At 64.8% G+C, this 15,034-nt stretch overlaps 2 protein-coding genes across 6 annotated transcripts in view; one reads left to right on the forward strand and one right to left on the reverse strand.

Annotated features, from left to right (window-relative positions):
* Positions 1-1,523: 1,523 nt before the first annotated feature.
* MAB21L4 (mab-21 like 4) lies at positions 1,524-11,024 on the reverse strand. 5 transcript variants are annotated; one of them, XM_045198523.2, is made up of 7 exons: positions 10,788-10,856; positions 10,361-10,446; positions 9,415-10,125; positions 5,845-6,070; positions 4,241-4,394; positions 2,733-3,089; positions 1,524-1,929 (listed from the first exon to the last, which is right to left on the reverse strand). In XM_045198523.2, the coding sequence occupies exons 1-7, from the start codon at positions 10,793-10,795 to the stop codon at positions 1,837-1,839; spliced, it is 1,635 nt and encodes a 544-aa protein (XP_045054458.2). In that variant the 5' UTR covers positions 10,796-10,856; the 3' UTR covers positions 1,524-1,836. The 5 variants fall into 5 exon arrangements, with proteins under 5 accessions (XP_045054458.2, XP_045054457.2, XP_045054459.2 ...); XM_045198522.3 differs by lacking the exon at positions 10,361-10,446 and having other exon boundaries at positions 10,788-11,024; XM_045198524.2 differs by lacking the exon at positions 10,361-10,446 and having other exon boundaries at positions 9,415-10,061; positions 10,788-10,849.
* A 1,935-nt stretch (positions 11,025-12,959) lies between these two features.
* CROCC2 (ciliary rootlet coiled-coil, rootletin family member 2) overlaps positions 12,960-15,034 on the forward strand; it is a 56,948-nt gene continuing 54,873 nt past the window's right edge. The window contains 1 exon segment of the mRNA XM_071220781.1: positions 12,960-14,699. The gene's annotated coding sequence lies outside the window, so the exon portion shown is untranslated.

The raw sequence follows: 15,034 nt of genomic DNA on the forward strand, positions 1-15,034 counted from the left end.
TGCTGCCGGAATGTGGCGTGTCTGCTGCTGGGTGCTGTCCCGTTGCAGGGACACACTGCCAACTGTGCAGGGACCTCGGGGTGATGTCCCCTGGGGGCCATTATGGGTAACGGGGTAACAAGCACCCTTAGACAGTCTTTGTGTGGGCAGAAGCTACTCATTTCTCTTGGGGGGTACCCAGAGAGGAACCGCGGGGTCCCGGGCTAAGGCAGGTTGAAGGCTGGGAGGCCTGGCTACGAAGCTCCAGAGGCGGCTGCCATATTGCAGGTCCTCACCGGAGTTTGGGGAGCCAGGGGCTCCACCGTCATTCAGCATCGTCTTTCCCTGAGGGTGACGGTATTGAGCACCCTTTCGTGTGTTTGTGGGCCCTTCGGGCATCTCCCTTCGAAACAAGTCAGCGTGAGTGTTCTGTGCACAGTATTCGGTTTTCATCCTCCTGTTGCTGACCTGTGGCTGGGTGCATGCCGGAGGCTGTCAGACGCGGTCAGGAGCATTTTCCCCTATTCTGACTATTCTGTGGCTGACCTACATCCATTTTCTTATTTAAGATTTTATTCATTTATTTTTGGAGAGGGGAAGGGAGGGAGAAAGAGAGGGAGAGAAACACCAATGTGTGGTTGCCTCTCGCGCGCCCCCTACTGGGGACCTGGCCTCAACCCTGGCCTGTGCTCTGACTGGGAATTGTACCCATGATGCTTTGGTTCGCAGGCCGGCACTCCACCCACTGAGCCGCGCCAGCCAGGGCGCATCCATTTGCTTAATTGAGTCTTTCCAAAAGCAGGTATTTTGAATTTGGATGAAGCCCTATATGTGCGCGTTTCCTTTTGCGGTCTGCCCTATTCCCGTCCTGTCCGGGAAACGCCTGCCCACTCTGTGGTCCCAAGACACCTTCCCCGTTTCCTTCCTGAGGGCATGGCGCCAGCTGTCACGGGGTGGTCGATGCTCCGCGCCACAGTAGTCTTGTGCCAGAGTGCAGTCGGGCCGGAGCGCGATTTCATCCATCCCGACATCCAGTTGTTCGAGCCACGTTCGTTAAAACAGACTCTCCTCCCCCATCTAAAGGGCTGGGCCCCTCTGCCCGCTGGCTGGCCACTGGCGCGGGTCTGCTTCTGGTGCCACACTGTCCCAGTCATTGCAGCTTCACAGCCACTCTGGGACCAGGAAGCGCATGCCCTCCCACTTCATTCTTTGAAAACTGGTTTTCCCGTCCGAGAGCCTTTGAATTCCCTTATAAATTCTAGAATCATCTTGTCTCGAGCTTGCTAGAATTTTGGTGGGAATGGCCCTACATCAGGGTTTTCCAGAGACACCACGTGGTGCCCATTCCCTCCGTGGGACCCCAGCCCCTGAGCCTGCTGGGCAGCCCACCTGAGCTTTGGCTCACTCAGAACAGCCTCTGAGCCACACAGGCACTGATGCACCTTCCCCAGGAGGTGGCGCCATCTCCACATTCCAGGGAGGCCACTAGATGGTCCTGGTTCGTCGTGGAAGCTGGGGCTGAGGTGGAGGACATCAGCCACCCCTCCGAAGTGCATTCATTTATTCAAGATCAGGCACACGGTGCTCCATCTCACGGAGCAGCATTGGGACCCCGGTCAGGACAAGCCCTCAGGTTCCAGGCCTCCTGCGGACACCTATTCAGCGTCTAGACTGCGTCACACAGGACAGACACACGTCACACCGTCACACAGCCCCTCACCCCAGGCCCTGGCCCCTGGAGACAGGCAGCTGCTCCGGAAAGCTGGCTGTCCGCACTCTCAGGCCCCAGGGCACTGTCCCCTCCTTACCCACCACCTGCCCCCAGGGGAAGCCCCTGCCAAAGTGCTGGGAGCCCGCTCAGCTGGCCTCGCCGCCCACAGCCTTGGTCTTCCGGAAGATGCTCTGCATGGCCGCGATCCGGTCCGGGTCCTGGATGTGGAAGACCTGGAACTGTGGATGGGGCGGAGGGTCACAGAGACACCTGGAGCCCGTCCCAGGGCCTCGGGCACCACGCAGGACAACCTCGGCTCCCTGGCCACTGAGCCTTCCTGCCTCTGGGTGTCCTAGAGGGTCCTCTCTGCAGGTGGCCCCACCTAGGCCCCCTCCCCCCAGCCTTCCTCACACGCAGGTGTCCCTGGATGGACCTGACACAGAGGAGGCTGGGCCAGTTGCTTGTTGAGGGCTGAAGGTGGGTCACACCACCCGCTACCATCACCCCACGCCCCCGGGTGTGCCCTAGAAGGAGGCATGTTGGCTCTTTGGGGCGAGGGTGTGGGTGGGCTTTGGGGGAGGAGCAGGAGGAGGTTCTCTGGGGGTGGGGGGCGGAGAGCCAGCAGAGCTGGTGGAAACTTGGGGCAGCGGGGGGACCAGCCAGGCCCCCCCAAATGCCAAGGGATGCGGCAGGGGTCTCCTGGGTGCAGGGACCTGCAGTGAAGCTGTGGAAGCCAGACTCCTGCGTGAGGGGTGGAGCCGGGGGGAGCTGGGGCTCCGAGCCACTCGCTGTGGATCTGGGGAGGCTCTGGGGCAGTGGGGACAGGCCTAGACATGCTGCCCTGGTCCCCAGCCAGCGGCCCTGGGCCTTTGGGGCCCCTGGTGCGCAGGGGGCAAGTGGCCTGCCTGACCCTCAATGTCCCTGAGACACCATCCAGAGGCCTGACCTGACCCAGCCCCACCCAAGCTCCTGACCTTGGGAGAGGGAAAGGGAGTGCAGCGGACCAGGGCTCTGTCCCCACCCCATGGGACCCTGGGCCCACCTTGTCCAGCAGCACGTCGAAGTAGGCGGTCGCCCAGTAGGTGGGGTCGCTGGCCGGCAGCTGCAGGAGCGCCTTGACCCCGTGGTCGATGCGGGGCGGGGGGCTGCGGCCCAGGTGGGTGGCGTGGATGCGCAGGGACGCCTCGGGCTGGCTGGCGAAGCGCTCCACTCGCTGGTAGAGGGCGCTGAGGTCCAGGCCGGCGCCGTGCAGCAGGTTGTGCTCGGGGTGCAGGAAGTGGGGCAGCTTCTGTGTGGCCAGACAGCACAGCAGCACCACCAGCAGCCGGTACACCGAGCCCTGCAGCTCTGCCCAGTCCTCCGGAGCAGGGAAGAGTGCCGAGGCCCAGAGCAACACCATCTGCGGGGAGGCAGGGGGTCAGGCCTTGCCAGGGGAGGCCGTGTGGACGGCCGCGCCCCTTTGGAAGCCCCTGCCCACAGGCATTTCCCCACTCTTTATGCCCCCCCCCCCGGGTGTCCCGGCACAGGTCCCGGGCCCTCGCCACCTGCAGCCCCCACCAAGGCACCTCCCATGACTCCCGAGGGGTCACTGCCACTGAGCAGGACCCCACCCAACCTCCCCTCCACGGCATCCCCACCCCGGCCCCCCGGGTCCTTTCCAGGGCATCTGAGGTTCCTGCACGTCCTCTGGGCCTTGCCTCACGCCCACCCCCATTGTCCCGCCTGTGTGCCCAGCACACGGGGTCCGAGTATGCCTCAGAGTCACAGCTGGGCCCGTCTGGCTGCCCCGGGCACCCTCTCCCTCTCTGGCCCCAAGTCCCCCAACCAGGGGCCCCTCTCCCTCTGCCGACCCCCATCACCCCTAGGTCACTGCAGGAACCACCATGGGGCAGACCCCACAGGACCCCTCAGAAGCAGGCACCCCCTCAGGGGTGGGGGGACCCTGAGAGGGGCAGTGAGCGGCCTGAGGTCGCACGGGGACCCCGGCAGAGCTGTCTTCTGCACCAGATTGAGCCACGCCTCCCTGAAGCCCCCCACTGTGGTGAGGGGCAACACTTCAAGGCCTTGACTGCTTGTCTGCACTGCCCTGGGGGCCCCGCGCCGCTCTTCCCAGAGCTTGTCACCCACAGCCCAAGGAGGACACGGTTCTAGTGCGGCCCCAGAGGCCTGGGCCCAGCTGAGAAGGGGTTCCAGGGCCGGCAACAGTCACAGACTGAAGGCCGGAGTGGGGCGCTGGGACGAAGGGGCCAACACTGGCTGGTAGGAGTGGTAGCTGTGTGCTGGCCAGCCCCAGGGTCTGACTGCAGGGGGAGCCCCTGGGCCAGACAGTCACCTGCCACAGGGCGCAGCCACACGTGCCCGCAAGCCTGGGCCTCGCTCGCTGGGAACCCCGGAAAGGCCACGGAATCCTCTAACATGAAGCTCGCTCCAGGCCATCCACCAGCCAGAGCCGGCACAAGAGTCCAAGCTGGGGACCCCTGCCCTGGCCCTCTGGCTACAGAGGCAGGCTGAGCAGCACGGCAGCAGGCTCGCTGAGCTCCCCACACGTACCTTCAGGTGGCCGAAGGTCAGGCCGGGGCTCTGGCCGCCGTCACACCAGCTCTCCTGGTTGACCCGGTCGAGGACGGAGAGGCTGTCCAGGCGATGGCCCGGCAGGGTGTCCAGCGTGCCCAGCAGCCTGGTGAGCAGGTAGTCCGTGGAGACCCTGGGAGGCCAGGCAGACACACCCCTTGGGTCAGCATCGGGCCTCGGCCAGGCCGGCCTTGCCAGCACCCGCATGCACAGCCGGTCCCCAGAAAGGAAGCCCCCTCCCCCAGGTGAGATGCTCCTGAGCCCCAGGGGTTGGCCCACGGCAGCAGCTGTCAGGTTGCACCCAGCTGGGCTTCACGCACGTTTTAGGAACTATGCAAAGAGCTGTTCCCTGTGAAATGCCTGCTTTCACAGACGCTTAGGCCCCAGAGCACAGGGAAATGTGGGAGCCCCCAGGCCACCAAGCCCTTTTGTGGGGACAGGAAGGCACCACTCTCACCGGCCCAGGGAAGGTCAAGCAAGGCTCCGGGTCCCTGGCAGAGTGTGGGTGGAGTCCCCCCATCTGCCCTCCACACCCCAGTCCGGACGCCAGGTTCCCCCGCAGCTGCAGACCACAGAGGGCTCAGGGTCTTCCCCCAGCGGCGTCCACAGTGCAGGGCAGCACACCGAAGGGCTGCTCACTGTGCACCTGCTGGAAGCGGCAGCGCCTCACAGTCCCCGCTCTGTGTGATCTCTGTGCTGGAGTCGTCTGCCCACCGAGTCTGTGTCGACAGGGCCCAGGGAAGGCCACTGACTGCAAAGCAGGGCTCTGCTCAGTGCAGCCCTTGCCCTTTCTTAGAGCCTGGGGGTCACCACCAGCCGGGACGCAGCCCCTGCTCTGGGCACAGAGCGCCTGGAAGCCGCCCTGCTGAGCCTGTCTGAGCAGCAGGAAGCCACAGAAGGGCCCGAGAGGCTTTGCTAGTGTGGTCCGCAACTGAGAAGTAACTCAGGCATAAAACCACCTGGGGCGCTTCACCCAGGCCTGAGCAGACAGGGTGTCTGCTGGCCAATCACAGCGACCCGCCGTGTAAGCATGTCGATCTGGTGGGGTCTGCAGGGGAGCTCAGCCTCAGCCTGTGCTCCCCCTTCCCTCCCACAGGCCTCCCCGTCCCAGCAGATGCCACTCTGACCGAGGGTGGAGACTGGGGACCCCAGGAGAAGCTGCTGGGCTCCTGAACTGGGGGAGCATCACAGCCAAAGACCTGGGGGAGGGGGCTCCTGGGAGGGACACTGATCTGGGAAGAGCAGCCCCAGTGCAGACGAAGACAAGCAAAGCCCTGGGGCTACTTTGTCTCACTAGGGCCCCGACCACCTACCCGCTGCTCCGGGAAACTGCAGTGACCCTAAACAGGCCGTCTGTCCTCCTGGCTGCTTTCCCATGAGGGGTGGGTGGCCCTCCACACTCTCAAGTTCCTCTGCACAGCCCACTTCCCAAAGCTCCAAGAGGGTTCCCGAATTCCCCTGAGACCCCATAACCTCCGGATAGTACAGATGCCCATGGGGCAGGGGTGGGCGGGGAGCAACGGGGTGGGACCCCCTTCCTGCCGGCTTCCCAGGACCCCACTGACTCAGGAGGGGCCTCCTACCTCCAGAGCTGGGCACTGGCAGGCACCAGGGCCACCTCTTGGCCGATGATCCTTTTCAAGCTGCCTTCAGGGAAGCCGGGCACCCGCTGGGCGCCCTCCAGGGCAGGCACCCTGTGCTTCCAGCCCACCACTGGCACCACGTGGAAGCGGATGGCCCTCCAGCCGCTGGACACCAGCAGGGACAGGTGCAGCTCCTCCTCCCTCAGGCTGTCCGTGTTCAGGGCACCTGCAACGACCGCCCTGCTGGCTCTCACCTGTGCCTGGTCCCGCCTTCCCAGGACACTGGGGCCCCTCACCTGTGGCCCTCTGGGTCCCACTGCAGCCCACACCTGCAGGCTCCTCCCCCAGACATCAGTGTCCACCTAGAACCGCAGCCAGGTGGGGGCTAGCCGGCCCCACAGGGCCCGCAAACAGTTCTGGGAAGAATTGTGCCCCCAAACTCGCATGTGGAAGCCCTCCCCCCGCAGCACAGACTGTGGCTGTAAGTGGAGATGGGGTCCCTGAAAAGATGACGAGGTAAAAGGGGGCCGCGGGGTAGGCGCTGATCGGAGAAGCCTGGCCCTTCTGGAAGAGACATCTGAGAATCCCACCCGGAGAAGAGGCCGTGTGAGGACGTGGGAGAGGCCTCAGGAGAAATCTACCCTCCCTACAACTCGGCCTTGGCCTTTGCCTTGCAGCCTGAGGCTTGCTGTTGGAGCACCTGGTCTGCGGTGTCTGGCCCAGGGCCACCGTCAGCTGAGGAGCTCGCAGCTCCAGGATGACAGTGGCACCTGAGTTAGGTGCTCCTCAGGGCGCCTCCCCAGGCCTCCTGCGCCCCAGCTCGGCTTCCCCTCGGTGGCCATGTCCCCTGCGGCCGCAGAGGCCCAGACTGCACCAGGAGAGGCCACAAGCCCACACAGAGCAGTTCTGCCCCAGGGTGGGGCCCTCAGTCAGCGGGCCCAGGTGCTGCCCGGTCTGTCAGCTGGATCTCAGGCCCCACCTGCCTGGACCTGGGCTCTTACACAGCAAGGGGCCAAGCCCCCCAAACCGTGCTGACTCAGCCCCTTTTTGAAGGGGAAAGTGAGGAGAGGTCTCCACACTTGTCTCCGAGCTACTGGTCTATCGCTCTGCACCCCAGTGTCCAGGCACCCCCAGGGCCTCCTCGGATTCAGGAAATGACTTGAGGTGGGTGCTTTTAGCGCCCAGCAGCTGTCTTGGGCCCATGTGCCCCCAGATGCTGACAGCTCTGGCAGCCCCTCTGCCCAGGACAGTCTTTGCTCCTGGGCCACCGTGCTCAGTCAGCATGGCCAGGGGGTCAGGTCCCACTGCCGGGCAGCCTGGGCCTCTGGGAGCAGCCTCCGGGGCCTAGGAGGGTGGCAGAGGCTGGACTTCTGACTCACCTGCCCCCTCCCACCCTTCCCTTCCTGTTCCTTGGAAGCTTCTGAAGAACTCCCCACCCTGGTCAGGCTGGTGCCCAGGAATCCCCACCTCAGACACACCTCCCAGAGGGGCCGGGACATGAAGGACAAGTCTGCTTGGGAGGGGGTTCGCAGGCTTGGGGGCCCAGTGCCCAGGAGGCCGACAAGCCCAGCTGCCCTGAATTCCACTCCACCCCTGGGGGGAGGGGAAGAACATTCTAGCAGAAATGCTCCCTGCTCTCCTCCCCACTCACATCCCAGGGGGCCCAGCCAGAGCCCACGGACTGCCCAGGAAGGGACAGCCGCGGGGAGACGGGGACTCTGGTGCCCCAGCCTTCTCCATCAGTTGCCCTTCCCCACATCCTGCAGTGCACACAGTCCGCCCTGGACAGTCCACCCTGGACAGTCCACCGTGCTGGGGGTCCTGCAGGGGGAAGGAAACCCATCTGCACCCTCCTCCCCCAGTCCCCCCCCAGGGCGGCTCTGGGGCCACCTCCGGAGACCTAGCCCGGGGCAGGCCCTGTCCCTCTCGTTCCGTCTCCTGAATGGGCCTCAGTCTTCCCTTCAGGGAGAGAAGGGTGCAGTGACCCCAGCCCCTCCCTGGGGCACCTGTCACTCAAAGCCACAGGTCGCTTCATTTCCTTATCTACCACTGGTCACACATTCTGTCCATGAAATGGTGGCTTGAAAGGCGGCCAGCCACACCTGCCACCTGTCCCTGCCACTCCAAACCAGTCCAGCCTGGTCTCTGGGCTCCCAGGGGTTCCCAGGGTTGTAGGGGGGACGGTGCAGGCAGCCTGAACTTGTCACCTACAGCTGGAAGCAATGCTTGGAATTTCCCTGCGTGCCCTGTGGCCAGAGCCTGCCTGTGGCTGCCTTCTCAGCCAGGACTGGGGGTGGGAGTGGGGGTGTGGGGTGATCTGGGGAAGGTGCGGAGGGGCCTGGCCACCCAGCATGTGCCCGAAAGAGCCAGGGCAGGGAGGAGCCTGGTGCCCCACCGATTGGTGAGTGTGTCTCCCAGGCTGGACGGGGGCCTGAAGGTGACAGGCCACCATGCATCGTCATCAGTGAGGAAGACAGAAGAGGCCCCACCAAAGCTGCCTTCGATAATTGGAGGGTTCAGAGATGATCAGATCAGATGTCTGTAGGAGCCCTAATGACAGGCCGCCCTGTGCAGCACAGCCCCCAGACGGCCCCTGCTCCCGGTCACCAGGCAGGTCTGGGGAGGGGCTGGGCTGGGAAGCCACCCCCTCTGAGTTACAAGTCTGTCCAGAAGCCCAGTCACCTTCTGAATCTTCATGTCAGCATGGAGAGGGATGCCTGGCCCCCCTAGCACCTGCAGGAGGACGGCTGGCTTGCAGGCTGTGGTGGCTGAGGCCCCCGGAGGGCCCGAGCTCGGATGACCTGAGCTCCACACACCGGGCAGCCTGGGGCAGGTCACTGCCCTCCAGGTGGGCTGGCCATCCCCACTCTCCAACCTCACGGCAGATGTGAGGGCCAGACTAACACTGGTGGCAGCCACCCCAACACACAGCTGCCCCTCCCAAGGGAAGCAGGACCTTCCATCTCAGGCCCCAGCTGCCTACAGGGACCATCTGACATCCTTCCTCCTGACCCCCAGGAGGATGGGCTTCCTCAGCCCAGGCCTGCTATCTTGTGCCTGCCCTTCCAGCCCCTCATGGGGGGGCCCTGAGGGAGGGGAGCCTGCTAGAGGCTGACGCCGGACGCCTGGCTCACTGGAAGGTCCCTGCCACAGAGCCATTTGCAGTCCAAGACACCACTTAGCAACTGGGCCAAAAGCTGAAGCAGACCTGTGCACACTCATGCATATCCGTGATCCCCTCACACATGTGCACCCTCACACCTGCACACAGAGTCCTCCCACCAGTGTGATGCAACCGTGGGCTGGAAGTGGGGACAGCTGCAAGGACTGTCGGTCCAGCCGCCACCTGCTCAGGGACCCTCAGGAAGCTGACCTGCCGGGTAACAGCTCGAGGGTCACGATTTCCAGCTGCTTACAGGTGACACCCGTTACGTCACTCCAAAGTCACCACGGGGAAACTTAACATGAAACACGTCCTCTCAGACCGCAGAGCATGTCCCCAGCTCACGGGCCCCTGACACCCATCCCGAGCAATCACACGCATGTGCACTCACACACATGTGCACTCACACACATGCAGAGTGGTCCCTCCGTTACCTGGCGCAATGAGGCCGTGGAGCTTGCAGTGCATGATGGCGGCCACCAGAAGGTCCCTGAGGAGGCGGAGGACCTTGCCGGGCACGATGTGGCCACAGCTCTCGGAGCTGCCTTCCGCGGAGGAGGCGGTGAAGACGTCGTCCGTCACCCACTGCTCCAGCCCGGCCCCTTCCCTAGGGACACCCAGGCGGCAGGACGCGGGGCCATCGGCCGGCGCGGCCGCCCCCAGCTGCTCAATCAGGAGGGCTTCGGCGTCCACCCTCAGGGGCACCTCCACGTCCACGGGGCCGTCCGAGGAGCGCAGGGCGAACTGCGAGGCCTCCAGGTCGCGGGAATAGTCCACGAGGAAGCGGGGGTCCCGGGCGTGCACGCGCTCCAGCACCGTGAGCAGCACGTCCTCCGCGCGCTGGTAGTCCTGCGCCCGGGACGCCCCCCGCGAGCGGATGGCCTGCAGGTAGTGCTGCCACAGGGGCACCTGCACGGCCATGGCTGGGGCCCAGGCAGGGGGCGCAGCCCCTGAGAGCCCAGCTGTGAGGCCGGACGGCTGGACAGACGGATGGCTGGGAGGAGACACCTGCCTGGGTGAGGAGCGGCAGGTCTGCAGGCGGGGCACCCGCTCCCTGCCGAGCAGAATTCCGGAGCGACTGAGCTGTGGCAGGTTAAATACCTGAACTCGGCCCAAGTCTTTGAAGGGAGGGTGAGTCAGCCATCAGCAATGGGGAATATCTGGGGGGCTGGGCGGGGGCAGGGAGGGGCCCGCTTATACGGGGTGGGGGGCTCCCCCACACTGCCCGGCCTCTCTGATCAAGACGTGTGCAAGCTGAGCCTCCCACCCTCCTGGCCGGCCTCCTCCCACCCTGCTGTCCCTGGGGGTGGGGGCCTATTTCTTGTGCCGCCCCCCCCACGCCCCCCGGCTGACCTGCATCCCAGTAGGAACAGCCTCGGGGTCTCTGTGCCATCGGGCCCCCCACCAGTTTGGGGGCTGTACTCATGGCATTTCCTTGTCTGACTTGAAAGGTAAGGCCCTGAGATTGGGGGCCGCCCTGGGGCCACCACCTCCCAGCAGCCTCTCTCCAAGACAGCCTGGAAACAGCCAGCAAGCAGCCAGCCTCAGGCCAGGGCCAGGGGCTATACTTCCGTAGCAGCCCGAACATCCCCACAGGCCCTGTGCCCTCACCTGGAAGCTGGGAACCTCAGTCTTGGTGCCCACCAAGGTCCAGGTATGAATCCCACCCCCTCCCGCTGCAAGGCCTGTGCCCAGTGCTCCCCTGCCCACCCCCAGCCCTGCACCCTCGGGGTGCCTGCCCCCTACCCCACCTGGCCTAGAGCCCGAGAGGAGAACCCACCTGGGCATGAAGCTGGAGTGAGTCTGGTTCTTGAGAAGTCTCCTTGGCTCCACCTCTCGGGGCTGGAAAGCTCACCCTGCCAGCCCCTCCAGCACCTGTGCTGGGCACCCTGCCCGGCCCAGCCACCTCCCTGCTCAGGGCTGTGCGAGTCCCAACCAGCAGGCGGGAGCCGCCCCCCGGGACCCTGGGCTCCTGCGTCCGCCCGCATATCAGGTATTTCTGCTGGCACTTCTGCAAACTGCAGGCGTGGAGAGGGCCCCTTGGAGGCAGCTAACCCAGCTACGCCACCCACAGCCCCTCCGGGGGAGCTGAGTGCCTGAGTTGGAGCCGTGCACAGAGCCAGGAGCCACGGCTCTCACTTGCTGGAACTTGGATGCCCTTCTGAGGAGCTGCAGCGCAGTGAGGGGTCTCTATTTCCATGCCTCCTAGGAGGGGAGCCCACTCCTGACCGGGGAGCCCATGACACAGTCAAGCAAGAGACAGATTTCCCTCCGCACACCTGGCCCAGTCCTGGCCCCGGCCTTGGCTGTGCGGACCACGCACAGAGCACATCTCCCCCTCCCCCGGGACTGCTGCTCAGATTCCAGACCACCAGCCCTGGGCCCCTCACACCCCGCCTGCCTCCCCCTGCTCTGCCCCCGGAAGATGCTCGGGGAACTCCGGCCTGCAGGGAGGGGCACAGTGCAGGGGGGCTGGTCCTGCAGCGCCCCCCCTGGCTGTCGGTCTTGGGCCCGGTCTGCATCGTGGCTTCCCCGTCTGTGAGTCGGATTCCCGAGTTCCCCCACTTTCCCGGGGATCTCACAACTGTCTCCTGAATTTTCCCAGGGGACGCGTGGGCCCGTCTCCCCAGAGGGCCCAGAGCTCTGCGCCAAGACAAGGGCCCAGCTCCACACCTGACAGCGGAGCAGGGGTCCCCCCCGACCCTGCCAGGTGAGGAAAGGAGGGGTCAGCCCTGGTCCTGTGAGCAGTGGAAGTTGGGAGGGGGACGAAGTCCGTGTCACGCTGTCCGACACTGTCCCCCCTGGGGGGGGCGGTGATCCTCAGTGTTTACTGGGGTTGCACAAGGGTAGGCGGGCAGCAGGCACCCGAGGAGGATGGGTGGGACGGTGGACCAGGCTGTGCAGAGTGGGAGGGCAGGGCTGTGGGTATCCGAGATGCAAGTGCTTGCCCTCGGCCCATGGTACAGAAAGTGGGGAGCAGACGCTGAGCCATGAAGATTTCTGAGGCAGGAAGGAGGCCAGGGTGGCCCCAGCCCAGGATAGGGGCAGCAGGGCTCCACGCCGACAGGAGGGCCAACAGGGCTGGGAGAGGGCCGGTGTGGGAAAGGGGCCTCAGTGGGGCCGCACAGGCAGCAGGTCTGTGGTCCAGGGGCTGGTCAGCCACCGTAGGGCCAGACTGGAGCCCCCTCGACCCGGCCCCTGGACCCTGGAGCCCACGAGGCCTCCTTTGTGGCTGCCAGTGGTGGGAGAAGAACCTGCCCAAGGTGCTGTGGAAAGGGTTTTTTTTTATTGTGACAAATAAAATGTATCATCTGTCCATTTTTAACTGTACAACTCAGTGGCTTGAGGACATCAATGCTGTTGGGCCACCAACGTCACTGCCCGTGTCCAGGGCTCTTCTCCCCGAAATGAAGCCCTGTCCCCGGTAACACAGCCCCGGCCCCTCCCCCGGCCCCTGGCACCCACCGTCCTAGCTTCTGTCTCTACAAATCTGACTCCCCTGGGCCCCCAAGTGAGGACACAGTGCCAGTGAACTGAGCAGCCACAGAAAGACGGATCCTGCAGGGTCCCACCGACGCCTGTGTCGGAACCTCCTCCTCTCCGAGGCTGAGGCAGGCCCCCTCGTGTGGAGGGCCCACACCGCTCGTCCGTCCATCCGTCCATCTGTCCGTGGACACTGGGTGCCTCCGTGCTGTCGCTGTTGTTTCTGATGCTGCTGTGAACGCAGGCGAGCAGGTGTCTCTTCCAGACCCTGGTTTCCGCTCTTCCGGTCTGTGTCCAGGAGCAGAAGTGCTGGGTCGTCAGGCAGTTCTGTTTAATTTTTGAGGACCCCCGTCCTGGTTTCCGCAGCAGCCACCCCATTGTCCATTCCCGTTGCTGTGCGCAGGGTCCCCGCGTCTCTGCATCCCCGCGTGCAGTGGGTGTGTTCTGGGGTGTGGACGGCAGCCGCCCCGACGGGGGAGGTGGCCTCACTGGGAGAGGTTTGCGTTTCCCAGGTGGTCAGTGCTGGGGCGCATCTTGTCCTGGGCCAGTCGCGTGTCCTCCGCGGAGCGATGTCAGCCCCAGTCCTCGGCCCGTGTTTGAGTGGGGCTGTGGGGGGTTTTGTCACTGACTTACAACAGTTCTTTGTGTGTTCAGGACACCAATTCTCACGTCGGATGTATAATTTGCACACCTTTCCTTCCACCCTGCGGGCTGCCTTCCCAGTCTCCTCATACCGCCCCTTGATGCACACGAGTCTTAAATGTGCCCCATCTGTCTTTCTTTTCTTTGGCTGCCTGTGCTTTTGGTGCCATATCTGAGAAGTCACTGCCAAATTCCAGGCCAGCACTTTTTTCTAAGAGTTGTACAGCCTTGGCTCACACCATCCTTCCTCCGCCTCAGCTGAGAACCCCCTCCCTGCACCCAGGCTCCTTTCCTTACGGCCGTGTGCTTCTGGAGTTTCAGCCACCCCATGAGAGCACGAGACAGAGGGCAGGGCCCACGAGTCCCCCGGGACCACCCCCCACCGCCAGCCTGTGGCATCATCATCCTCGGGCTGCCTCTGAATGGGGCAGCCCAGGGTGGGTTCTGCCCCAGCGGCCCTCTCGGGACTGACCGCAGCCTGGGGTCCTCCCCCGAGACAGGGCTGCAGCCCCTGCGGCCCCCTGGGCAGGAGGTCAGATGCCCACAGAGGCCCTCAGAGCTGGATGGAGAGGGAAGGGCCTGATCATGTCCCCCCGGCTCTAACCACCCCTTCACAGGGCCTCCACTGCTGTCCCAGAGCCAGGCCTCCGGCGTGGACGGCTGGCGGGAGAACGCAGACACATACGCAGGGACTGGCGGCCTGGACACCCCCAGTCGGGCAGCAGGACAGGCGGCCTTGGCACCTGTCAGCAGATCTGGGTGGTGCCCTGCTGGCCTGTATTTTGGCACAACCGGGGAACGCACAGCCTGCTTCCTGTCTGGCACCCGCAGGGGCTGTGAGCCTCGGCTGCCGGCAGGAGCCACCCCCCTCCTTCAGAGCCTGAGCACCTTGACCTCCGGGGTGCAGCTGCGACCGGGGAAGGCTCAGGGCCCGGGGGCAGAGTCCCTGAGCGCACAGACGGTGCCCGGAACACAGGCAGATCCAGAGCTGTTGGGGCGGGACAGAGCCACCACATTCCTTCGTGGCCGCTCACCCTCTTCCCTGGGTGTCCTCCGTGTGACCCGTCTCTGGACAACACACCAAGACGGAGTGTCCCGTTCACACAGGCCCGTCTGTCAGGGCAAGGACAGGAAACGGGGGCCTCGCACAGGGAAGTGCCCAGCTGTCCCGCGAGTTCCGGGGTCCCTTCCCCTCACCAAGAGGGTCTGGGTCAGGGGTGGCACATTCTGGTGCCCCTGGGGCCAGCAGGGGACAGAAGAAGGCGGGGCCGCTGAGTTCTGTCTCGCCTGACCCAGTCCCCACCTGGCCCCGTGTCTGCCTGCCATACAGGAGCCTGGCAGGGCCAGGACAGGGGACTGCCCCAGGGGAGCTGGGAACCCAGAGTGTGCAGGGGACGCACAGGGCGGGAGTGACTCTCGGCGAGGTTCCCTACTTGGAGGAGGAATGGTGACAAAGCCCAGCCAGGGGCCACCCCGCACAGACGAGGGGAGACGGCCTGAGCTGGACAGGCGGTGGGCGAGGCCACAGCGCCCCGACCACTGAGACCTCTGGAGCCCCAGGGAGCAGGTGGGTTCAGGGCCCCTGCCACCCCCACCCCGCCGCATCTAGCAGGTCAAGATGTGAGTCAGGACCCGCCATGGCCTCCCTGAGCCTCCTGTCCACCTACCCAGCCCCAGAGGAGCTCCCCAAATGTTGAGGAACCCCATCACACGCTCTACGCGGGTGGAAGACTCCCTGGGGGCCAGGCCCTCAGGGCTGCCCTTCTAGTCCAGTGACGGCCAGGGCCAGGGTCTCTGAGCACCGGCGCCAAGCAGGGAGGCCTCCGGCCAGGCGCCCACCAGGCAGAGAAGGCCCCTGGGAGAAGGTGCAGGGGACGTGGAGGCAGCCAGGCAGAGGGGGGA

This window comes from Desmodus rotundus, chromosome 2, assembly GCF_022682495.2.
Source record: "Desmodus rotundus isolate HL8 chromosome 2, HLdesRot8A.1, whole genome shotgun sequence".
NCBI lineage: Eukaryota > Metazoa > Chordata > Mammalia > Chiroptera > Phyllostomidae > Desmodus > Desmodus rotundus.

Excerpts from the sequence above, each read along its gene's own strand:
- MAB21L4 (XM_045198522.3), bottom strand. The coding sequence starts at position 10,995 with ATGCGGGCGGACGCAGGAGCCCAGGGTCCCGGGGGGCGGCTCCCGCCT. Across the intron at positions 4,395-5,844 it reads GCCAGTGCCCAGCTCTGGAG|GGTCTCCACGGACTACCTGC; the intron begins GTAGGAGGCCCC and ends CTGGCCTCCCAG. Across the intron at positions 3,090-4,240 it reads TGACCTTCGGCCACCTGAAG|ATGGTGTTGCTCTGGGCCTC; the intron begins GTACGTGTGGGG and ends GCCTCCCCGCAG.